This window comes from Poeciliopsis prolifica, unplaced genomic scaffold, assembly GCF_027474105.1.
Source record: "Poeciliopsis prolifica strain line A6 unplaced genomic scaffold, Auburn_PproV2 SCAFFOLD073, whole genome shotgun sequence".
NCBI lineage: Eukaryota > Metazoa > Chordata > Actinopteri > Cyprinodontiformes > Poeciliidae > Poeciliopsis > Poeciliopsis prolifica.
This window is the reverse complement of record NW_026562448.1, coordinates 645,001-669,867: the sequence shown is the minus strand read 5'-3', so window position 1 is coordinate 669,867 and position 24,867 is coordinate 645,001. Positions and strand designations below refer to the sequence as shown.

The following is a 24,867-nucleotide window of genomic DNA, read 5'->3' as shown; positions in this document are numbered from 1 at the left end:
CCAACCACCAAACGTACTCTAGACCTCACCCAACTGCCAGACCTATCCTACACATCCCAAAGTCCATCCCAACCATTAGACCTACTCCTCTAGACCCCCAAAGGGCAAACGTCCTCCTCTAGACTCTCCAACCCTCTGATCTACTCCTGAAAACCCTCCGAAGACCAGACCTTCTCCTCTGAAGAAGTGGTTGCCAGCCCTGGTCCCCAGGACCAACTGTACTTCATGTCTTAGGTTCTCCTGGCTGCCACACACCTGGACTAAATGAATGGTTGTTAACAGGATGGGTTTCCAGAGAACCAGGGTGGGAACCACTGCTGGAAACGTCCTTTCCCCAGCCTTTTGCCTCCTGGCTGTTTAGTTTCAGGCTTGTGACCGAGTCACAAGCCTCTTACAAAACTCACTTGGAGCCGATTAATCGGCTGTTTGTTGACCAACCTACCGACTGAGTGGGTAAACAGCGACTGACCACTTCTCTCTGACTGCCCCGTTCAGTTCTGGACCAGCTCAGAACCGAATCGAGTCACAGGTTGTATGTCGACCCACAATGACCCAGTGAACAGAAAGACTCAAGGCAGCCAACTTCACGGCCGGCTAAACGGATAACACACTGGGGAGTGAAAGTGACAAACTGGGCACCAGTTTAATGTTTGTATTGGTGTCCAGTGGCCTCCTGGGGAGGATTAGGGTCGAGACCAGTCAGTTCTGATTGGATCTGACACTCAGCTGAACGAGATCCAAACACCATTAAGCACAGAACGGAGAAGCCTGGAGGAGATCAAGCTAATTATTCAGTTTCCATCTGTTTCTGGATCTGGACTCACTTCCAGTGGAGTTACTCGCTGAACTGGATCCCAACGGGATTCATCACTGTCCCCGTCAGAACCAACAACAGAACCATCTTTCTTTTCAGAGGAATGTCTAAAACGTGCAAGACTCCTGAGGCCAGAGCCTGGGACCCATACAGGACCCCGAGTCCCATGAAAACCAGAGCTAGAGAGGTATTGAAGACACCGACTCCACGGCAACCAACATTTAGAGAGCCATACGGCTCGACGTTTCCTCTGGTCAAGAGACTGAGACCCATATGGGACACCAGGTCTTTCAACAGCCACAGTTTGAGACCCATACGGGTGAACATTACCTCTGGTCCAGAGTCGACAGCTCCACACAGGAGGCAACGTCTCTGCCTCTGACTCTCGCTTGTTCAGGCGACACCCAAGTGACCGGACAAATTCATGCATGTGAAACTTCAAGCTAATCATTCAGACGTGTTAGCGGAGCGACATAAACGATCTCTGTCGCTTCCTGGGTTTCACCCCGAGACTTTCGTCTGTGGCGTGTTGTTCACCGCGTGTCGATGAACAAGTTACCAGATCTTCTATCGACTCGTATCGGTCGGGTGACGGCTGTCCGTCTCTTCCAGGATGTTGAGCTGGGTGGTTAAAGTCGTCCCCCAGCCGCCTGAACTTCCATCCAAAAACACTGAAGATGCCAAGGAAGGAAAACCAGAAGTGGCCCCCCCCCTGCACCAGTAAGCCACGCCCCCCATGATCACATGTTTCTCTCCATACTCTGGAAATTTGTTTCACATTTATGAAGCATTTAGTGATGATAATAATCTGTCTCCAGAATGTTTGAAGCATCTTAGTAATGACTAGGAATCAGTAGTTTCGCAGACTCGTTGTTTTTCCAACTCGCTGGTTTTCCAGAGTTTTTGAACTCAGACATTGAGCAGGAGGAGGAACATGGCTTCCCTTTTAAAGCCGTTTTGTGTTTTGAACAGGAGAAGGTCACGTTTGAAGATGAGTGCAAGAAGGATGGTAAGATTGTCATTGAAATTGACTCAGTTTTCTTCTGTCCACTAAACTTTTTTTCTGTTTGCTCAACAGCTGCAAAAACTGACAAACTGAATCAGGAAGTTGAGGCGCCTGCGGGGAACGGGTGAGTCCGGACGGGTCCGCTTCCCCAGAGGAACCCATCTGGGGAAGAATAGCTGAAGACACGAAGTGGTTTATTGTCTTGGTTCTGATTCTGGTGTTTCCCGTCTTCAGTCCGGGTCCAGGCATGCTGACCTGGATCAGCAGCACTCTCCCTCTGCCGGCGCCTCCGGCCAACCAGAGCCGGGCCAACTCCGCCGCCAAGGTGAGGACCAGACGTTGGACCTGTGACCGGTTCTGTAGAAAACACTGACCCAGGTTCAGGTTCTGCTGAACCGGGATCAGTTTATGAATAAAACTCAGAGCTAGGATTGGGTTCTGGAGGAAATGCTAACCGGATCAGGTTCTGTAATCTCTGAAGAACGGCGGTGTTTTGATCCAGATCGTCTCCTGATGTTTCTGTTTCCTCTCTTCCTCAGGAGGAAGCAGCAGCAGCAGCAGCCAGGTAAACGCAGCCCAGTGTGAACCGGGTCAGAGATCCATAAATCTGAACATTACTGTGTTGGGTTTTGGGTCACAGAACCAGAATAAAGCACAGAGAGTTTGGCTGTTAGTCTGGGCTCCACGTGTTCTGAATCAGTTAGAAACAGGAAGTGAATTAAAGGTAGGAGATGCCGATGTGATGACGTTTTCTGTTCTGTCCCTCAGCAAGCCCGACGATGAGTGAGTAACCTGCCAAATACTGAGCTGCTTTAACCGTCAGTAGCTGCCAGGATGCCAGATAGTGACCTAGCTGGATCTTTGGCACCCCCTGGTGTCCAGTTTGACCCTGGTGTCCTCCACAGGAAAGGGATGATGGCCTGGATCTCTCAGGGTTTGGAGAAAGTTGTTCCTCAGCCCGAACCGAGGAGCAGAGAGTCTACGGCGGCCGAGCAGCAGCTTCAGGTGCGCCCAGGTTTCCCTGTCTGCCGTCACCGATGACGTGTTCAGTGCCGAGAACCGGACACGACTTGAGACATGATGCACACTATTATTTATTAACAGCAACAAATAATATTTAGTTTTTCATTGAACCTGTCATGAGAGGAGAAAATGGAGGTTAATGTTTCAGTCATTTCAGCACATTGTCCTTAATTATAAATATCATTTTTAAACTAAACATTTAATTTGCCTCAAGCTAAATGTTTTATTTGGAGCCACACATATTCAGCTTGTAAACTGAATATTAGGTTTGAGCCTACATATTTACTTTACAAGCCAAAACGTATATAATCAAATATTTAGTTAGCGTCTCAGTATCCAGCTGGCTAACTGCTGCTGGAAAGATTTAACTGAACTAAATCTTCATCTTGAAGCCAAACATTTAGTTTGAACCTGTGGCATTCAGAAATGAGTGAACAATTTGGTGAAAACATGACTTTGAAAAAGTCATGTTTTCCTCTAATTCTGTTAGTTCTTGGCTGGTAACGTTACCAACCAGCCAGACCAACTGCCAGCTGTGATGCATTTCATGGTGGTTGGACTCTTTACTGGTCAGAGAACTGAGACTCCAACACTTCAGGTCATCACCGCAGCAATCTGAGACAGAGAAACCAAACACAATATTTCTATCAGTGGTTTGTGGCTAAAATCACCAGGAAGTTTCAGGGAAGGAAACCAGCAGCTGCAGATTTCTGTTATTTCACCTGCTGGTGGTTTTGTGAGTTTCTCACCTGATTTTGCTCCTGCTCAGGTGCAGCAAGCAGCAGCTCCAGCAGGTGAGCATCAACACATGTGGCAGTATTCCTGCAGCTGGAAGCTGATGTTGCAACACATTGCCATGTTTGACCTGCAGAAGCTCAGAGTGGCGGGAAGGAGCAGGCGGCGGGGGACCAGACCGCTCCACCCAGGTCAGCGTCAGCATCACAACTGCTTGGCTGAGTTCTTGTTTTTGGCTGGTTTTGGTAATTATTTGGTTAAGTTGTTAGTTGGTTAGTTACTTTTGAATAGTTTGGTTAATTGGTTCATCTGGTAATTGCTCGAGTTGGTTGGTTTATTGGCTAGCTGATTCTTTGATTGACTTGTTGGTTGATTTTGTTGCTGGCTGGTTCTGCTGCTGTTGTTCACTGGTTGGTTGCCTGACTGTTTCTCAGCAGTGGATCTTTATGTCAGAACTGACCTACTGATCCTGTAAATGTTGTTCTGTGCGACGTGTTTTTCTCCCAGCATGATGGACTGGATCAAACACGGCATCGTGAAGGTGGTTCCTCAGCCGGAGAGCCTCCCAAAGACCGAAGGAACCACCAAGTCTGAAGCTCCATCCAAAGGTTAGTCCTGGTTGTGATGATGGCTGCTGCTCACAGGAAGATGAGCTGTACTGAAATATTGTGCTTCCTTTGGAACGCCACAGCGCCCCCTGCAGTTCCTCCAACGACCACCAGACCCACGTCAGAGACGGAGTGAGTCGTGTTGGATTCAACCACCAGAAACAGATTTTCCAGGATTTTTTTCCTCTCAAAGTTTTTGTTTTCCCCCTATTAGTCGGCTTTACATCTGGATGTTTGATTAGTATTTTCAGCAGATAACTCATATTCTAGGATTTCACGATTGTGTTTTAAATTTCTTGCAATTAAAATCCCTTATTTTATTTTGCTAGATTTATTTCTCATTAAACCTCCAAAAATATACATATACAAGAAAAAAGATGAGAAACAATAAGAGATGAAACATTTTTGTTCTTAAATAACAAATTTTCTTTACTTGCCACATGGATCACTGACGATAACTTGACATGAAGTAAGAAACGCTGCCACCTGCAGGAGGAGTTAACATCACTTAAGCTTAACGTTTTTGATTATTTTTGTAGACAATTTGTTATAAACTTTTAATTGTGCATGGACAAGAAAAAATGTGGGGATCTGATGATTTTGTGTGAAAAATTGAAGGAACTGCTGATGACAACAAGCACAATGCTGGTAGATGTTTCTGAGACATTTACTTTATCTAAAGACATAAAGTAACAGGGAAGGATTTTATTTCTTACCTTCTGCTTTTCTTTCATTCCTTCAGATCTGCAAAGGAAGCAGAGCAGCAGCCAAAGTAGGTGGAAATATTTACAGATTTGTTGTTTAAACCTAAAGATCTTTGGAGAGAAATCGGACGGACGGACGGACGGACTCACTCACTCCAGCTGACCTTTGAACTGTTGCCTTGCAGCATGGTGGGTTGGATCGTCAGTGGAATCGGCCGCATGCTGCCGCAGCCCGTCCCCAGGCCGGTGAGCGCGCCGTCTCTTTAAACTTGCCATACATCCAATCGGGGTCAGCTGACCTTCACTGAGGCTCTGAATTGTCTCCTTCTTGCAGGAAACAGGAAGTGATGACATGCGGAACAGTAAGTACATCCTTTAGCTCCCTGACCCCTCTGCCCACCGTTTGGACCTTTAGTTCTGATCATGCGGTCCGGTTTCCTGAAACCACCAGCTGAAACGGGTCAAGTAAACCCTGAGTTGTGCCTGCAGGCAGGACAGCACAGCGTTACGGCTCTGTGTCAGACCTGCTTTCTGTTGGACTTTGTTTGTCTGGTTTACATGAGATCCATCCTGGAACGCAGAGATCTGAACCTCCTGCCATCCTCAGAAATACTCCTGTGTTTCCAGGGAAACTGTCACCTGCACATGGACTGATATGAACACCTGAACAGGTGTCTGTCGTCAGTCTGAGGCTGTTAAAAGTCATGAATAGAACAGCTGTTTGGTCGGTCAGTCGGTCAGTGTCCTTCTGTCAGAGGTGAGACGGACTCTAACGGCGCTGCTCTTCTCCTTCTGTTTCAGGGGGGAAGTCGCCTGAGCCCCTAAAATAAAAGGAGCAGCAGCAGGACAGAGTCGCTCTCACTGACAGCAGCACACTTCTGGCAGACTGACGCCATCAGTCCTGTAGCTCACAGGAAGCTTTCGCTGCTTTGGAGCTTAACGAGCTTAACGAGCTTCAGCTTCACCTGCCTGAAGAGAAGGACTCTGTGTTCAGAACCAGGACTGTGTGACTTTACAGAGGTTCAGCCCGATGTTCCTCAGCAGGATCGGTTAGGACTGGCAGCAGGGGCTCTGTAGAGGAACTGGTTTCAGTCCAGTTTGGGACCGCTTCATACTGGGAGCTCTGGATCTTCAGTTCTCCACTTCAGCAGCAAATTCACCGCAAGCGATGCAGGAAATAAAGATTTGATCTGGAAAAAACTAGAACGCCTTGAGTGTTTTTGGTCCAACACAGAGATCAGTCAGTCCATTAACCAACCAATAAACCAACCGATCAATCAGCAAATCAATCAATCTGTAACTTCAGACATTTTAGAAACGTCAAGGTTTCATCTGGAAAACAGAGACTGGGTCAGTTTTTCAGTCAATCAGCCAAATAATTATCAAACCAATTGATCAGTTTAATCAATCAGTTGAGCCGAACCTCTTCAGTCAGATGGGAAACTCCTCCAGGCCATAACCCAAAAATCGATTCTGATCAATGAATCTTCTTTAACATCATCTGCATAACGAGTTCAGTTCGAACCAAAACCACCTGAGAGTTCAGATCCTCCTTGGTCTTCAGATCATTGAAGACGATCTGAAGGGATCACCTCAGATCAGAGGATCTGGCGACGATCCGGTCAAACGCTTCCTGATCGATCAGATCATCTGGACGACTTTAGCATTTCCAGAAACGTTCTGGATCGCAGTCTGGCTGCGTGATCCAGCCAGACCGTGTCGTCATCCAGACCACAGCAGATCCTCAGGTGGGAGGGATCCAGTTGATCCAGTGGGATCCATAGTGACTGATTCTTCCTGCCTGTCAGTCAGTGGCGCTCAGAAGACGAGTGACTTGGTGCTGGAGGATCTGGAGGAGGCGCAGCAGCAGCAGGAGCCGCAGCAGGAGGCGCAGCAGCAGGAGGTGAAGGAGGTGAGTTTCTGCACCTGAACTGGAACCAGTCGGTCGGTTTCCCGTCCCACTGACTGCCGCCGTGTTTCCATCAATCACACGATTTCACAAATTATGAAAGTTAATTCACAGAAACACGGAAATTTCAACACAGAGTTTCCAACATTAGCAGAGAATAGAAAAGATTTGGAAACTCAGCATGTGACTCACGTTTCCATCCAACTGTCCTGCAACATTTGAGCAAAACTTCAAAGTCTGGCAAACAAGAAAAGTGAATCGGGCGTTTCCATCCAGCCTGGCGGTTTGATCCGGCCAGAGGGAAAACCAGGCTGCTCCTCTGGTCCGAGCCACCAGGATGGAGGCGTCGCTTCCTCTCGCCTCCACTGGAATCCTTTTTGGAAAAGTCACAAACTTCGTCGCTTTCCAAATTTTTCCATTTGAATGATTTCACAGCGATGATTTAAAACGTGATCCCAGCAGGCGTGACGCGTCCGATCGATCGATCTGTTGCAGGCGGACGCGGCGGAGCCGCCGACTGCGGCGGACGGCGTGAAGAAGGAAGCCGGCGACGGCGCTCACATGGAGGAAAGGTCAGCTGCTCGTCTTCCTCATCAGAACCGGTCCAGTCCCGGTTCTGACCGGCTCTCCTGTCAGGCTGCAGCGGCTGGAGGCGGCCCGCGTTGCCGAGGAGATGGCCCGGCAGGCGGCGGCGGAGGCGGTCCGGCAGCTGGAGGTGGAGCGTTCGGCCAAGATCGTCATAGAAACGCTGCCGGAGTCCAACGACCAGTGAGTCTGGAACCAAAACCGGGCCAGAGGCAGAACCCGGTTCTGACCCCAGTCTCTGTGTGTCTGCAGGCTGCCCAACATCCTGGAGGAGGAGAACGAGGACGAACCGGAGTGAGTCACCGCTGACCCGCTCTGGACGGGTTCTGGGCGGTTCTGGAGCTTTAATCCTGGTTGGCTCAGTTTGAGGCTCAGCAGGTCCAACCCGGTTCTGTCTGCTGAACCAGACTGGACCTGCTGGTTTCCTTCCACTGATCCGTTTCCTGTAGAACCGATGCGTCGCCATCAGGCCCGGTCCAGAGCTCAGCGCCCTGCCCCTCAGAGCGTGGACACGGTCAGGGGTCAGGGGTCAGGACAGAATGGCCTGGGTCCTAACATCACATCCAAAATGGCGGACAGGTCCCTGTTCAGGCATCCTGCTGCTAAAAAGCACAAAACAGATTATTTTAAATGTACAGAAAAGATATTTCTGCTGGAAATTAGTTTGGTTAAAACTCAATATAGTCCCTCATGTTCAGAGAAACAACAATTATTTCAATATTTTACTTTTGAAAACTGATTTGATTCTATTTTTGTGACACACAGATCACACTGTGAACTTATTTCATATTTCCAAGGTGGCAAAAAATACACATTAAAATGTACTGATAATTAATCAGTCTACTTATTATGTCTCTATTGACATAATTTTTACCCATAAAACCATCTGTTTTACAAAAGTTAGTTTCGTATAAAGTGAAGATAATATCAGAGGTCAGAGGTCAAGTTCAGGACAAAATCATGACTGTTGTGCTCCCTTGTTGTTTAAATGGAACAGCCATTTAATGATAAGAAAGTTTCAGGTCTTGGTTTTCTTTAATAGAGCTGAGAGGTCTACAAAAAGTACAAAAACAAAAATACAGAAAACAAACAAATGAAAGCTATTATTTTCACTCACCACAAACGACTATTATCAATTTGTCCAGCAGATGACAGCAAGAGACAACAAATCACATTATCATAACCTTAACTCTTTAAACCGCCATATTGTATATATTTAAGGTGCATAGGGAAACAAATCTTGCTAAAATAATGATTTAACTTACTTTTATTCATTTACACACTCCCAATCTCTGGAACAACAGCTCTGGACGGCTCTTTCAACAAGTAATGGCAGCTTGAGATAACAAACGAACCAATCAGAGTGACGGCTCCCTGAGCTCTTAAAGTGACACACACAGTTAAATAAGTCCACTCCCACAACAAACCTAAGATATTAATTTCATCATCTTATATAAAGTTTTCCCTACAATGACTTTCTGCAAAAACAAATTCAAAATAAATATCAGTTCCTGTGTTTGCGACTGAGAATTTGAAACAATAATACATTTTTAAATTGCAGTTTCATTAATGTTTTTAGAAATATTTTAAAAAGTGGATATTACACAGTAAATCTCTTCCATCTTCAAGTTTTAATATAATAAAATTTGATCTTCTAACAGGAGATGAAGAGATAAATTATCATATATTTATTGCTGCTTTCTAAAAATCACCTCCATTTTAAAGTGAAATCATTTTATTTTAGAGAGTGCTTAAATAAAATCACAAAAGCCCAATCTTTATTCAAACATATTCATATCTAAAATTTGAAATTTGTCTTGGATTTGTGACATTTTCTTTTCTTTTTCTCAGTCAGTTTGTATTTATTCTTTTTATTTCTTCTTTTTCTGCTTAGTTTATCAAATCAACCTTTTTATTACTAATGTGCCTTGTCACGATATTTTCTATGAAAACGGAAAAACAACAGAACATTTCCATAAATCCGCCTTTTAACTCAGAATGTCACATGCAGCAATGAATTGTGGGTAATGCACTTTGTACTTGTTAAAACGCAGACTTGGCGAAAGGGCAGATGTGGGACATACTGTGACCTTTAACCTCCAACATGAAGGAGGGAGGGAATGGGTCGGGACCGGGCTGTGATGGGTACTAACAGAAACCCGATCCATTTTCCAACCAGAACATTTAGTTTGTATTTAGTTTGGACTCTGCTGGGAGCCACCAGAACAATTCTGCTGAGCTGAGTTTGTTTCAGAAGCTCTGAGCCGATTCCTCCGGCCCACCTGGAGGCTCCAGCTGTTCCTTAAACTCCAGATGTTCCAGATGTTGGGTTTCCCAGCAGCTCTCTGCTCTTCTGCCCGTTCAGGCTGGAGAACCTGCAGGACGACAGTGAGGACAGCACAGAAAATAAAGGCAAACCGAGTGAGGAGAAGCAGACAGAGCAGTAAGTTCAGCCATGATGGATCAGCAAGGCTCTGCTAGCTTCAGCTCAGCTAGCACGTTTTGTGGGCGGAGCTTAACCACCAGTCACGCCACTACACACCTGGCTTGTTCCAAAAATAGAAAGAAATGCTTAGTTGAATAACGCGTCAGGTTCATACTGACCTAGCACTACAGCTGGATGGATGGATGGTTGGTTGGTTGGTTGGTTGGTTGGTTGGTTGGATCAGTGGTTGGTTGGATGTTTGGTTGGATCAGTTGGTTGGTTGGTTGGATGTTTGGTTGGTTGGTTGGTTGGTTGGTTGGTTGGATCAGTGGTTGGTTGGTTGGATGTTTGGTTGGATCAGTGGTTGGTTGGTTGGATGTTTTGGTTGGTTGGTTGGTCTGTTGGATATTTGGTTGGATCAGTGGTTGGTTGGTTGGTTGGATGTTTGGTTGGTTGGTTGGTTGGTTGGATCAGTGGTTGGTTGGTTGGATGTTTGGTTGGATCAGTGGTTGGTTGGTTGGATGTTTGGTTGGATCAGTGGTTGGTTGGTTGGTTGGATGTTTGGTTGGTTGGTTGGTTGGTTGGTTGGTTGGTTGGTTGGTTGGATCAGTGGTTGGTTGGTTGGATGTTTGGTTGGATCAGTGGTTGGTTGGATGTTTGGTTGGTTGGTTGGTTGGTTGGTTGGATGTTTGGTTGGATCAGTGGTTGGTTGGTTGGTTGGATGTTTGGTTGGTTGGTTGGTTGGTTGGTTGGATCAGTGGTTGGTTGGTTGGATGTTTGGTTGGATCAGTGGTTGGTTGGATCAGTGGTTGGTTGGTTGGTTGGATGTTTGGTTGGTTGGTTGGTTGGTTGGTTGGATCAGTGGTTGGTTGGTTGGATGTTTGGTTGGATCAGTGGTTGGTTGGTTGGATGTTTGGTTGGTTGGTTGGTTGGTTGGTTGGATGTTTGGTTGGATCAGTGGTTGGTTGGTTGGTTGGATGTTTGGTTGGTTGGTTGGTTGGATCAGTGGTTGGTTGGATGTTTGGTTGGATCAGTGGTTGGTTGGTTGGATGTTTGGTTGGATCAGTGGTTGGTTGGATGTTTGGTTGGTTGGTTGGATGTTTGGTTGGATCAGTGGTTGGTTGGTTGGATGTTTGGTTGGATCAGTGGTTGGTTGGATGTTTGGTTGGTTGGTTGGATGTTTGGTTGGATCAGTAGTTGGTTGGTTGGATGTTTGGTTGGATCAGTGGTTGGTTGGATGTTTGGTTGGATCAGTGGTTGGTTGGTTGGATGTTTGGTTGGATCAGTGGTTGGTTGGTTGGATGTTTGGTTGGATCAGTGGTTGGTTGGTTGGATCAGTGGTTAGTTTTTAGTTTTCTGAAGGTCTTCTCCCTGCTCTAACTCTACTGTCTTACTTTCTGGAACTTTTTCTCTGCCATTCAGGACTGAGCTGAAGAGGTGGGTTGGACCTTTTAACTTGACCAGATGTTAGTTTGATGGATTCAGTTGAAAATTATTCATTCTGACCCTCATGAACACCGAAGCCCTTCAAGTCATTGCCTAGGGTGCAAAGACTAGACCAGGCCTGCTGGTGCCACTATGGTGGTTGGATGCATGATCATCCAACCGCCATGCGTGGTCATGAACCAGATGTCGACTAGATGGTCAAAACGTTCTGTGTTGGGAGGAATCGGAAGTTTTCCAACTTCTGTTCAGTCTGCTTTAGTCCAACTCCAGTCCATTTGCCTTTAAAGTCCAGTCCAGTTGATGTGAATGCTAATTGACCTTTGACCTCTGTTCCTCCAAACTTCAGTCTGAGTTGCTCCAAAAGTAGGAAGTGGACTACAGCACAGGGCATTCTGGGTAAAAACAACCAAAACTAACATGCTAGCTTAGCGCTAGCAGCTGAAATGGCTCCTGGTCTTCAGCCAAAGACTAAAGAGAAATCCTCCAGCACTAAACTCTGACGCCTCCATCTTGTTTCCATCTGGTGAAACAGGAAGTAGCTCTCAGTGTCTTCAGCGTTTTTAGTGTTGTTTCCTTCTCTGGTTCTTGGTGCAGCGCCCCCACAGGCCAGGAGGGGAACAGGCTGGTTTGTTTCAGAGCAGAGAGGAAGCAGCTGGAGATGTTAAATGTTCCAGTTTGGTCTCAGCCTCACATCTCCTCCGTCTCTTTTCATTCACTCGTCTCTTCTCAGGTGTCTGCTGGACATCCGCCCAGCTGAAGACGATCCTGAAGCTGCAGCTGAAGAAAAGCAGGTGGAGGCCCTGGCCCCGCCCACTGCACCTGAGCCAGCAGACCAGGTGACTCCTTCGTCCACGGATGTGGAGCCGGCGTCAGAGAGGAGAGATCTGGAGAGTCCCATAACCCAACAACCAGAACCACACCTTGAAGAGGCCCCTACCCACCATGCAGAGCAGGTGACTTTCCACGAACATCAGGATCACATCTGACCTGTGACCTGGTGAACGGTTTGTCCTAATGAGCCAATCAGATTCCCTGAATGAAAAAAAAACAATGTTTGTTTAGATGTGTCAGTAATTTTCTAAACGTACCAAACCAAACGGTGGACTGTAAGAGACACACAAGAAAACATAAAACTTTTATAGCCTGTTATGAAGCACAGACATGTTTATTCAGGTAACATTTCTACATTGGTTGAGCTGCGATGCGGCATGTGAAAAGCATTTCATATTTTCACAATCTCTTCCCCATGAAACTGGGATTATTTGACTCGACCATCTGAGCAGATTCTTGTGTCCATGTTTTTCCTCTGCTCAGAGTGAAGCAGCAGCAGCAGAAGAAGAGGCAGGAGGATCTGGAGGTGAGAGACAGGAAACTCTTTGACTCAAACACCAATAATCTACTCAGGCTAGCTCATTAGCTTTGGACATGCTAGTTCTCTCCAGGCTAGTTCCATCTGCGTTAACAGTCCGTGTTAGCTCAGTCGATGTTAGCTCAGTCGGTGTTAGCTCAGTCGGTGTTAGCACAGTCGATGTTAGCTCAGTCGGTGTTAGCTCAGTCGGTGTTAGCTCAGTCGGTGTTAGCACAGTCGGTGTTAGCTCAGTGGGTGCTAGCTCAGTGGGTGCTAGCTCAGTCTGTGTTAGCACAGTCGATGTTAGCTCAGTGGGTGCTAGCTCAGTCTGTGCCAGTGCTGCCGGTGGTTTTCCTCTCTGGACGATAAATGTTGATCAGTTCCAGTTGTGAGTTTTCTCACTGATGTTTCTCCATGCAGCTCCCAGCGTCTGTTTTCCCATAAAGAGCTTCCTGCTTCGGTTCCCGCTTGCTGCAGAGTGCGTGGAGCGCTGCAGGACACTGCTGCAGGAGCACGACCTGACGCCCCCCACGCTGTCCATGCCGAGACTCCACCCAGAGCTGGCCCAGCACCTGTCGCAGCTCCAGAAGCAGGCACAGCAGCACTGCAGCAGCATGGCTAGTCGCTTTGCTCTCCTCGGCTTCCTGAGCAGCCTTAAGCTCTCCGTCCTGCAGCGGCGCCCCCCAGACACCTGATAGACCCTCCATCTGTAGCTCCAGCCTGGAAAGTGCCAAATAAAGCTGCTCCTCCTCTGCAGCATGCAGCTCCCTCTGGTGGCCATTTAACCTCAGGTGGACAGACTGAACAGGAAGTGACCTCTTTCCTGCTTCCTGTGGCTCTCTGAGATGAAACTGATAGAACCTAATTATTTGTCGCTTCATTAGCATCAAACACACAAATAATTAAAAATCTAGGTTTAAAATGTCAACCTAAACCAGCAAGTATTTTAAAAATCAGCAAAAATTATTTTCTAAAATTGCAAAATAAAGTTAGAAACAGCTGGAAACTAGTGGACCCAATAATCTGCTGCAGAGTTCTGGTTCTGGTTTCACTTGAACAGAAGAACCAGCATGGTAACATCTCAGCAAAGAGCAACATTTAAACTGGATCTTCAGGCTGCAGCAGAACCCGACCAAACCTCGACCCAGTTCACTTCCTTCAGCTTCACTGACATTCACTCTTGATCAACAGATCCTCACGTTTTTCCCACTAATGCAGAACTGAATTTATTGCAAATTTTCCACAAAAAGTGAAGCCAAGTCCCACCTGCAGGTGGCAGTATTTCTTACTTCTGCTGCCTCAGCCTGACTTGATGTCAGTTTATCATCCTTGATTGATGCAGCGAGTAAAAAGTAGCGTCTCTGTTCTCCATGTAAATGAACAGATTGTTTTATCACATTAAAGATATCACAAAAAATTATTTGCTCCTTTATTCTTTATTTTATTGCAAAAAATCACAGAATTGATCACAGAATCCTGCAGGAACTGACTTATAAATTAGACAATAATAATTTCTTCATAAAGTTAACCTTGATTGCTGAAAACATAGAGCAGGTGTCTCAGATCTGTTGCTATGGAAACAAAGCAAACCTGATCTACTTAATAGGAAACAAAGACAGAGCAGCTTTTCCAGCTCTGCTACCATCTGCTGCTCATGGGCCACCGGTCTTTTATTCCCACAGTCACCGCATGCTTTTCCCCTGCAATGAAGCAGACAGAAAAGGAGCTGAAACACCAAGGATGACCTGAGTTCAGTCCGAAATGTTCAACTACAAATCCAGAGTTTTCTAAACCTCAGAGCAGCTTCTGCATGGAGCTGCAACGGTTAGCATTCTGCTGCTGCGTCTCCCAGAAGAGGGCGGAGCCTACTGCCGGTGGGCGGAGCCTGTACAGCTACTTCAGGTCTCTGTTGAAATGTTTCACACTCACTGTTACCTGGCTGTCCGATTGTCACCTCAGAGTTTCTGCTCCTTTTTCTGTTTGACCAATAAAAGTTTTGAACCCATGGGATCAGGCTGCCTTTGATGCTGTTATGAAGAGAAACGCGTCACGTCGGCTGTGTTTGTTTCATTTCTCTCTGGAATGTTTATGAACTCAATATAAAGTTATTTTCTGTTGTGTTAAACCTCAGTAAATCAGAGCAGCTGTTTCAGGATGAACCATAAAGAATCTAAATGCTGCTCAATCTGGCGCCTCCTGCTGTTTTAGACCCCAGGAGGTTTGAAACTTTCTTCATCATCAGACTGGATGTGAGTTTATCAGCTCATCTTCAGCCAGCAGGATTCTTCTGCCATGTTTCGGTCCTAAAACTGAAAATCCAGGTTTTAATTGATGTAGATAGAAAAATACAAACACAACTCCTGAAACAAATAAAAGGTGACAGAAAAACTCTCAGGAGGTTCAGCAGATTTGGACTTGAAGGTGAAGTCACTTCACAGAATTTCTGTAGGGAAGCAAAGTTTAGGTTCTGTCATGCTGACGTTCTCCACAGGAACATCCAAAGTTGGGCTCCAAGTGGCTTCTTCCAGCAAATATCTGTTGATATTTTCTCCAAATCTGAACGGATTTCAATACATCAACTGATAATTGGCTGAACTCCTCAGAGCACTCTGCAGCTGTGAGCTCATGGATTGATTCACCAGAACAGAGCAGCTCCTCTTCATGATGCTAAAAACATTTCCAACAGGAGATGGATCTGGATCAGCCGTCTGAAGCAACGCTCCTGGAAAACACGGCAGGCACCTTGATGTCTCAAAAACAAATTCTGCATCCTCCTCTGATTCAGCGGGTCGGGATTCCTTGTTTTGAAAATTTGCTTTGATCCTGAAATGAGATGGTAGGGAGTTTTGAACTGACATCAGTGTCATCTGCATAGAGCGTGATCAAATGGTTAGAACGTAAAGTTATGTTATATTTTTGTTAGCGATTCTGGACAGAAACGGAATTCAGTTGGCAGGAATCAACAGAAGATCTTAGGTTAAGTTTTTCTAAATCATTTTCTCTGGATCCGAGAAAGAATTTAAAAAGTTTAGCTCCAGAGTATTTGACTCAAAAGAATCCCAGACAGTTTCCTTATCAGACGTTTTTTACATTAACGGCAAAAAACTCACTACAAAAACAAACCACATTGTTTTTATTTTAACAGATATCAGGAGTTTGTGAATATTACCCACAATCTGAAACATGTTCAAATGGGCAAAGACTTAGTTACTGTTGTGGTCTTCATTAATTAGAAAATAGAGCTAATCCCATTAATAAAAAAAAAAATTAATATATAAATATATTCAAGTGAAAGTATAGGGAGTTTTTAAATAACATCAGTATCATCTGCATAGAAAGTGATCAATGGTTAAAAATGTGAAGCTGAGCCATTAAAAGGTTTTCTTAGCAATCCTGTACTCTAACTTAAAAGGTTAGATAGCTAATCTAATTCACAAGTAAAACAAATTATCGAAGAGCTGTGTGATTTGGGGGAGGAGTTATGTGATTTGGGGGAGGAGTTATGTGATCTGGGGGAGGAGTTATGTGATCTGGGGGAGGAGTTATGTAATTTGGGGGAGGAGTTATGTGATCTGGGGGAGGAGTTATGTGATCTGGGGGAGGAGTTATGTGGTCTGGGGGAGGAGTTATGTGATTTGGGGGAGGAGTTATGTGATCTGGGGGAGGAGTTATGTGGTCTGGGGAGGAGTTATGTGATTTGGGAGAGGAGTTATGTGATCTGGGGGAGGAGTTATGTGATTTGGGAGAGGAGTTATGTGATTTGGGAGAGGAGTTATGTGATCTGGGGGAGGAGTTATGTGATTTGGGAGAGGAGTTATGTGATTTGGGGGAGGAGTTATGTGATCTGGGGGAGGAGTTATGTGATCTGGGGAGGAGATATGTGATCTGGGGGAGGAGTTATGTGATCTGGGGGAGGAGCTATCTGAAACCCCATTTCTATAAATCTCAACAGACTGAAGCTGGATTTCCCAGACCTTCAGATTTTGACTTCTGGCAAAGTCATTAAATCAACATCTATAGCCATATAACCTTAAATTAAAATCTGACATTTATTGAATAATAGCTGTTGCCATCAGTAAATATTTCATAAATTCAACAAAATTTCATTATTCTTCTGGAAACACAGAGAAGTCCCGAACTTTTGATGAAACCATTTTCTGTTCAGTTATTTTAAAGCAATCTCGGTTTTATTAAATTGTGAGATCTGAGTAAATCTGGAGTGATTGTCATCCTTTCCTAACTACAGTCATTTCACTCCAGGCTGTAAGTCCAGTCGGAGGTTAAAAAGTGTTCAGTTGGGTGATTGCTGTCGATGCTCGACCCAGAGCCCGGCTCCAGAGCCCGGCTCCAGTTTTCTCATCCTGGCGCCGCGTCTTCTGCTCTGATCCTCAGGAAGCTGCAGGAACACCGACGCTCCGGCGCTGATGCTGCAGGCTGCAGACCCGGACGAGCTGCACCGACTCAACCGGAGCATCCCACAGATAATCACGACCCCCGAACCGGAGACCAGCAGGCTGATGTTGCCTCAGCTCAGGTAACAACAGCAGGCCTGCAGGGGGCGCTGTTCATCTTTCCACCCGGCAGGAGGAGCATTAAAACATTAAATTTTGGAAAACACAAGGAAGGAATGGTGGCAACATTAATGGCTTTCATAAAGAGAAAGAGGCGGGAAAATCTGAATCTAAAATATTTCAGTTTTACTGAGTGGAAGAAGAAGAGACGGGTCAGAACCAAGCCGTCAGCCTGCAAACGAATCGTGTCTCCAAAGACATCGTTACAATATTTGCAGATATTGCTGCTGAGCTCTGGAAACATGTTGGTTCTGTTTGACCCTGAAAGTTGCTGGCGGCTCTTCATCACACGGAGAGTCCAGATCAGTCTGTTGGTTCAAACTCTGGGGCCATAAATCATCATAAATCTGACAGCAGATGATTTATGATGATTTATGGCTCACAGGGTTCTGGATGTGCTGCTGTCTGCAGAGCTGACCCAACGCCAGGCGAGGAGGACGAGGAGCTGCTGAAGGCCCGGTCCAGTCCGGGAGACGACGAGTGAGACCCCGACCCAGACGCAGCATGGCCCTCCCCCATCAGCGTCCTCAGCGTGTCCGTTCTCCCCGCAGGATGCGGCCGCAGTCCGCCGCCAGCGTGGCCAGCGTCACGGTCCAGGAGCGCCTCAACCAGCTGGTCGGGCTCTTCAAGGGCCGGACGGAACGACACAAAGACCGCCTGGTGGATCCTGACGAGTCCGAGGAGGAGAGCCCCACTGCCTGTAGGTCGCCCCGATCCAGGTCCCCTCATCCAGGAAACCTGGATCCACTGAGCCAACCACTGGATGCAATTGGCTTGCCCAAAGAGAACAGGATCCAGTTGGCTACCTGGATCCAGTGGGATCCCTCAGCGATTTTCAGTTGGGTCTCCTGGTGAAAGTGGACCGGAACCCTGACCGTCTCTCCTGATCTCTGCAGCTCCTGCCAAAGCTCCACCGGCTCCTCCACCGCCCCCGCCTGGAGAGGAGAAGAAGGACGAACTGGAACCACCGCAGGAAGCGGATCTGTTCCAGTTTGAACTCCTGGGACATCCGGTCCAGCTCCCAAAACTTCCCCCGATGCCCGACTGGCTACGGTCCATCCTGGAGTACCGCTTTCCGTCCAGCATCGACCCGTTCACTGGTGAGCTCTCCTCCCAGAACCGACCACATTCTCCCGGTGATTTCCCATAATTCTTGCCTCCCCGTCCTGCAGACATCATCTATGTGATCTGGCTGTTCTTCGTGGTGGCGGCGTGGAACTGGAACGTGTGGCTGATCCCGGTGCGCTGGGCGTTCCCCTACCAGACTCCCGACAACATCCACCTGTGGCTGCTGGCCGACTACACCTGTGACTTCATCTACATCGCAGACATCCTGGTCTTCCAGCCGCGGCTGCAGTTCGTCCGCGGCGGAGACATCGTGGTACGTAAACACAGGAGACCTTCTGCGTACAACCGGCAGGAACGGCTCTAACTGGTTTCACTGGTTCTACTGACAGTGTGACAAGAAGGACATGAGAGAGCATTACATGACCACCGAACGGTTCAAGGTGAGAACGTTCTGCTAGAGCAGCAAACGATCCGGATTCTGGAGCGCTTCTGGTTCTGACCCGTGTTCCTTTCGTTCCCAGATGGACATCATCAGCCTGTTCCCCATGGAGATACTTTACTACTTCACCGGCGTGAACTCGCTGCTGCGCTTCCCGCGGCTGCTGAAGGTCAGGCTCTTCCTGCTCTTGCTCACATGACCAGGGGAAGCAGCTGATGGTTGTTCTCTCCCAGTACATGGCGTTCTTCGAGTTCAACGACCGGATGGAGGCGGTGATGAAGAAGGCCTACATCTACCGGTGGGTACCGCATCCACCCGCATCCAACCACATCCAACTACATCCATCTACATCCAACTGCATCCATCTACATCCATCTACATCCAACCACATCCAACTACATCCAACCGCATCCAACTGGATCCAATGATATCCAACTACATCCATCTACATCCAACCGCATCCATCTACATCCATTTACATCCAACCGCATCCATCTACATCCAACCACATCCAACTGCATCCAACTTTATCCAACTAGATCCAACCACATCCAACTACATTCAACCGCATCCAACTGGATCCAACTACATCCATCTACCTCCAACTACATCCAACCGCATCCAACTGCATCCACCCGCATCCAACCACATCCACCCGCATCCAACCGCATCCAACTACATCCATCTACATCCAACCGCATCCATCTACATCCAACCACATCCAACTGCATCCAACTTTATCCAACTAGATCCATCCACATCCAACTGGACCCAACTACATCCAACCGCACCCGTCTACATCCACCCGCATCCAACTGCATCCACCCGCATCCAACCACATCCAACCGCATCCAACAGCATCCAACCGCATCCAACCACATCCACCCACATCCAACCTCATCCAACCTCATCCAACCACATCTGACCTCTAACCCGTTGCCCAGGGTGATCCGGACCTCCACCTACCTGCTCTACTCGCTGCACATCAACGCCTGTCTCTTCTACTGGGCTCCGACTACGAGGGTCTGGGATCCACCAAGTGGGTCTACAACGGGAAAGGCAACGCGTAAGAACGCCATTACATCATCAATCAGGAAGAAATTAGAAAAACATTCAACTCTATTATCAGAAATTATTTCTACTGTTTTTACCACTTTATTCTCATACTATATATTTTCTTTCCTATAATCTGTCAGCCGGCAGCGAGCTGCCTTTTCCCATGTTTCAGGAAGAACGCAACTACACCTCACTGCAGCTAACAGGAAGGGCGACGGACCGCTGTCAGTCTCAGACCTTATATGGAAACAGGACCATTCCACTCCGGAAGTGAAGGGGCGCTATTTCCTAGATTATCCATGTCTCTCGTTTCTATTTTCCTGTGAAATCTGATATATTTTCACCTTTAAGAAGGATTTTCACTCTCAGTATTTGAACTTCTCTCTTTATTCACTTTAGCTCACAGTTTTAACAGATTCTGTAGCTTCCTGTGTTCTTCTAAATTTGCTCCTGAGTTGTATCTTTTCAGGCCTGATGCTGCCTCTAGTGGCGTGGGGAGGTAACACAACTAATATAATTGCATTACTAAGTCAGAATACACAAGTCTTTATTATTTATTCTTAATTTTAGCATTACTGGAACTATAAAATATAATATTGTGTAAAACACCATACCTTTTCATTTCCTTAAGGATGTAGAGCTGATTAAATGCTATAATACTTTTATACATTATAAATAATATCTATATATCCATCAATTATACAAGGAGACATAAAAACATAATCAGCTATAATATAAATACAATTTGCAATGTATATATCAGAAATTGAATTGATCAAAAGTCAATAACAAATAAAGGTTCATGGACAAATAACCAGGTTGTTAAACAGATACAAGCCAAAACATTTTTGTTTTTACGCTGCCATGTATATTATTCTGAGAGACTTTTGTTGGTAGAGTCTAATATATAGGAACAAATAAGATGAAACTATTTAGTCTATCAACATGGAAATTTTCCTTTGACTCTAAAACAATAAATCCTATTCATAGAATCACATTATCAATAATTTGTGAATATAGTAAAACACTCAGCAAGCTGGAGGTAAATGTTATCATTTAGCTGGTAAAGAATAATTATTGCCCTGTCAATAAATGATTTCTAATAGATTGTTATTACCAGAGGAAAACAGAGACGGCTTCATGAGGTCAGAGGTCAAACTGATGAAGAAAGAGGATGGAGCTCTCTGCTAAAATATTCCTGCATCTTCCATCATCTTTCAGCAACAGTTGAGATAAAGTTGGTTCTGGTTTCACCACCATTTACCTGCTGTTTTACCTGCCAGTGAAAGTTTCATTAAAAGCTTGTTAATCTGCAGCTCATGAGACGGAACCAGCCGAGGAGATGAAAAGTTCAAACTTGAGTTAAAATGTTGTTTTAACTTGAGTTAAAACTCAAGTTAAAACAACATTTTAACATTTTAGCTCAACAAGCTCTAGTTGGGTAACCCTGAGATCACTAGATCCTCTTAAAGATGGCGTCTGAGAAAGTCCTTAAAAATACAGGAAGTGTTTTCTGCAAAGTCGAGCTGAATGTCCCAGGAACGACACCAGGAATTTAAAATTTGCCAGTTTCAACAGGTTGGCCATCGAGAGAAACTGGAATCACTTCCTGGTTTAGTTTATCTCATTTAATTACCTCTACTTCCTTAAGAAAATGAAAAACTATGATGTGTTATAGTTTATCTTTTACAGTGCCAGTAATGCTGAATTCATAGTGAATAATATTGTAATATATTAGTTGTGTTACCTCCCCACGCCACTAGAGGCAGCATCAGGCCTGAAAAGATACGACTCAGGAGCAAATTTAGAAGAACACAGGAAGCTACAGAATCTGTTAAAACTGTGAGATAAAGTAAATAAAGAGAGAAGTTCAAATACTGAGAGTGAAAATCCTTCTTAAAGATGAAAATATATCAGATTTCACAGGAAAATAGAAACGAGAGACATGGATAATCTAGGAAATAGCGCCCCCTTCACTTCCCCAGTGGAATGGTCCTGTTTCCATATAAGGTCTGAGACTGACAGCAGTTCGTCGCCCTTCCTGTTAGCTGCAGAGAGGTTCTTCTCCTGGAAGGAATATATTTAAATATTCTTAGTCGATTCTGGGTTTGCGATCAGAACTGGAGCCTCTGCTCCACCCGCTGCTTCCTGTTCTCATAAGATGTATCGTCTTTCATCTTATAACGACTTTTTTCTCCTCTTATTTTAACTTACTGTTGTATAATTTTGTTTTGTAATATTCTGACTTTGTTGTCATGATTGATTTTTTTTAATACTGTCATAATAAGAAACGCGTTTTTTGCTGACCACTAGGTCTCACGTCATTCAGGTGTAAATGGGAGGTTCCTGTCGGTGACGTCAGAGGAAGACAGTCTGCAGGTCCACTCTGCAGCAGATGCCTCTCCTGCTCACTTCAGCGTCATGTTTGGCTGTGCGATGAAGTATCAGCGCATTTAATCAATAATAACTCGCTAAATACTTTACGTATTTTCATACTTTATTACTGGAAACATTCTTCAAAACCTTCCTTACATTTACAAATAAATTTATTTTTAAGCAGTATGGGATTCAATATGCCGATATTGATATATGATGAACATTTTGAAAAGCATGCAGCCATTCATACTTTAAACAAAAATAGTATTATTAATAGATATTTATATAAACACAAAATAATACAAATATATTGAGGGAAAAAAGATGATCATAAATAATACTGAATATTTATATTTGGTTTTGCATATTCATATGCACGTGTCTATATGTGTGTGTGTGTGTGTGTGTCTATAGAGGGGGGTGTGTGTGTCTATAGAGTGTGTGTGTGTGTCTAGAGAGGTGTGTGTGTGTGTGTGTCTATAGAGGGGTGTGTGTGTGTGTCTATAGAGGTGTGTGTGTGTGTGTCTATAGAGGGGTGTGTGTGTGTGTGTGTCTATAGAGGGGTGTGTGTGTGTGTCTATAGAGGTGTGTGTGTGTGTGTGTCTAGAGGTGTGTGTGTGTGTATAGAGGTGTGTGTGTGTGTGTGTGTCTATAGAGTGTGTGTGTGTGTGTGTCTATAGAGTGTGTGTGTGTGTGTCTATAGAGGGGTGTGTGTCTATAGAGGTGTGTGTGTGTGTGTCTATAGAGGTGTGTGTGTGTGTGTCTATAGAGGTGTGTGTGTGTGTGTCTATAGAGGTGTGTGTGTGTGTGTGTCTATAGAGGTGTGTGTGTGTGTGTGTCTATGTGTGTGTGTCTATAGAGGTGTGTGTGTGTGTGTCTATAGAGGTGTGTGTGTGTGTGTCTATAGAGGTGTGTGTGTGTGTGTCTATAGAGGGGTGTGTGTCTATAGAGGTGTGTGTGTGTGTCTATAGAGGTGTGTGTGTGTGTGTATAGAGGTGTGTGTGTGTGTGTCTATAGAGTGTGTGTGTGTGTGTCTATAGAGGTGTGTGTGTGTGTGTCTATAGAGGTGTGTGTGTGTGTGTGTCTATAGAAGTGTGTGTGTGTGTGTCTATAGAGGTGTGTGTGTGTGTGTGTCTATAGAGGTGTGTGTGTGTCTATAGAGGTGTGTGTGTGTCTATAGAGGTGTGTGTGTGTGTCTATAGAGGTGTGTGTGTGTCTATAGAGGTGTGTGTGTGTGTGTCTATAGAGGTGTGTGTGTGTCTATAGAGGTGTGTGTGTGTGTGTCTATAGAGGTGTGTGTGTGTGTGTCTATAGAGGTGTGTGTGTGTGTCTATAGAGTGTGTGTGTGTGTCTATAGAGGTGTGTGTGTGTGTGTGTCTATAGAGGTGTGTGTGTGTGTGTCTATAGAAGTGTGTGTGTGTGTGTCTATAGAAGTGTGTGTGTGTCTATAGAGGTGTGTGTGTGTGTGTGTGTCTATAGAGGTGTGTGTGTGTGTCTATAGAAGTGTGTGTGTGTGTCTATAGAGGTGTGTGTGTGTGTGTGTCTATAGAGGTGTGTGTGTGTGTGTGTCTATAGAGGTGTGTGTGTGTGTGTGTGTGTCTATAGAGGTGTGTGTGTGTGTGTGTCTATAGAGGTGTGTGTGTGTGTGTGTGTCTATAGAGGTGTGTGTGTGTGTGTGTCTATAGAGGTGTGTGTGTGTGTCTATAGAAGTGTGTGTGTGTGTGTGTGTGTCTATAGAGGTGTGTGTGTGTGTGTCTATAGAGGTGTGTGTGTGTGTGTGTGTGTCTATAGAGGTGTGTGTGTGTGTGTCTATAGAAGTGTGTGTGTGTGTGTGTGTGTCTATAGAGGTGTGTGTGTGTCTATAGAGGTGTGTGTGTGTGTGTCTATAGAGGTGTGTGTGTGTGTCTATAGAAGTGTGTGTGTGTGTTTTCATGTTTTCCAGCCAGTTCTTGCTTCAGATCCAGCAGCTGAGCTCGAGTCCAGAATCCTCCGTGAGATTCATCCGTCTTCCTGACATCGTGTCTTTAGGAAACTTTCAAATCACAACGTCAGATTTGGAGCCATCTTGCTTTTGTCAGAGTGAAATTACATCATCTTTGCCATCTATATAAACTTTGCTGGTTAATGTTATGGCATGTAACATAATAATATATTCATAATCATTTATATGATATTGTTTTATTTGTAAGGTAGACTCTTGTGTCAGATAATGTAAATCAACAGGAGGGAATATTTTAAATGTTTAAAATCTGGGCTGGTTTTGTAATAACCTGGTGAACCTGGTGTTACACCAAACATTTAGCTAATATTAGCTGGACATCAATACTGTTTACTAATATTCCAATCACAAAAAATAAACGGCAATACGTCCGTCTTACTTGTGAAACGTCCCCGTTTATCTGATGTCGATATGAACACGGTATCCTGCAATGCTGAGGCTTGCACCGCTCCAAGATGGCCGCCATGTTTCCTGCACCAGAGCAGCCAATGGGGGCTCACCGAGAATCAGGGCTTGTTTTGGGACTTCCTCCAATGACAGGAAGTCTCTGTTTCCATAGTTACATCCGATGTTACTACTTGCTGTGAAGACGCTGATCACCATCGGAGGACTGCCGGACCCCACCACCGTCTTTGAGATCTGCTTCCAGCTCATCAACTACTTTGTGGGCGTGTTCGCGTTCTCCATCATGATCGGTCAGGTTGGTGTGTTCTGGGTTCTGGTTCTGGTTCTGGTTCTGGCAGACGGACTCACCT

At 45.4% G+C, this 24,867-nt stretch overlaps 1 protein-coding gene and 1 long non-coding RNA gene across 2 annotated transcripts in view; one reads left to right on the top strand and one right to left on the bottom strand.

The window, feature by feature from the left end:
* Nucleotides 1-24,867, top strand: part of LOC129352171 (cyclic nucleotide-gated cation channel beta-3-like) — a 37,051-nt gene that overhangs the window by 6,020 nt on the left and 6,164 nt on the right. Inside the window, 34 exon segments of the mRNA XM_055021040.1 lie at nt 1,427-1,560; nt 1,767-1,823; nt 1,893-1,944; nt 2,055-2,145; nt 2,360-2,385; nt 2,589-2,603; nt 2,726-2,825; nt 3,613-3,637; nt 3,715-3,769; nt 4,086-4,186; nt 4,270-4,318; nt 4,929-4,958; nt 5,076-5,136; nt 5,225-5,252; nt 6,699-6,802; nt 7,295-7,371; nt 7,436-7,567; nt 7,637-7,678; nt 9,750-9,827; nt 11,232-11,246; nt 11,986-12,208; nt 12,570-12,612; nt 16,996-17,137; nt 17,586-17,654; nt 17,726-17,874; nt 18,071-18,274; nt 18,347-18,555; nt 18,632-18,682; nt 18,764-18,850; nt 18,915-18,979; nt 19,626-19,687; nt 19,690-19,747; nt 24,672-24,688; nt 24,691-24,812. Of these exon segments, the coding sequence (XP_054877015.1) occupies nt 1,428-1,560; nt 1,767-1,823; nt 1,893-1,944; nt 2,055-2,145; nt 2,360-2,385; nt 2,589-2,603; nt 2,726-2,825; nt 3,613-3,637; nt 3,715-3,769; nt 4,086-4,186; nt 4,270-4,318; nt 4,929-4,958; nt 5,076-5,136; nt 5,225-5,252; nt 6,699-6,802; nt 7,295-7,371; nt 7,436-7,567; nt 7,637-7,678; nt 9,750-9,827; nt 11,232-11,246; nt 11,986-12,208; nt 12,570-12,612; nt 16,996-17,137; nt 17,586-17,654; nt 17,726-17,874; nt 18,071-18,274; nt 18,347-18,555; nt 18,632-18,682; nt 18,764-18,850; nt 18,915-18,979; nt 19,626-19,687; nt 19,690-19,747; nt 24,672-24,688; nt 24,691-24,812 (2,772 nt within the window). The 5' untranslated portion in view covers nt 1,427.
* On the bottom strand, nt 12,387-13,118 carry LOC129352172 (uncharacterized). Its single transcript, XR_008604860.1, has 2 exons — nt 13,006-13,118; nt 12,387-12,606 (listed from the first exon to the last, which is right to left on the bottom strand). It is a non-coding gene; the product is annotated as an uncharacterized LOC129352172 (long non-coding RNA).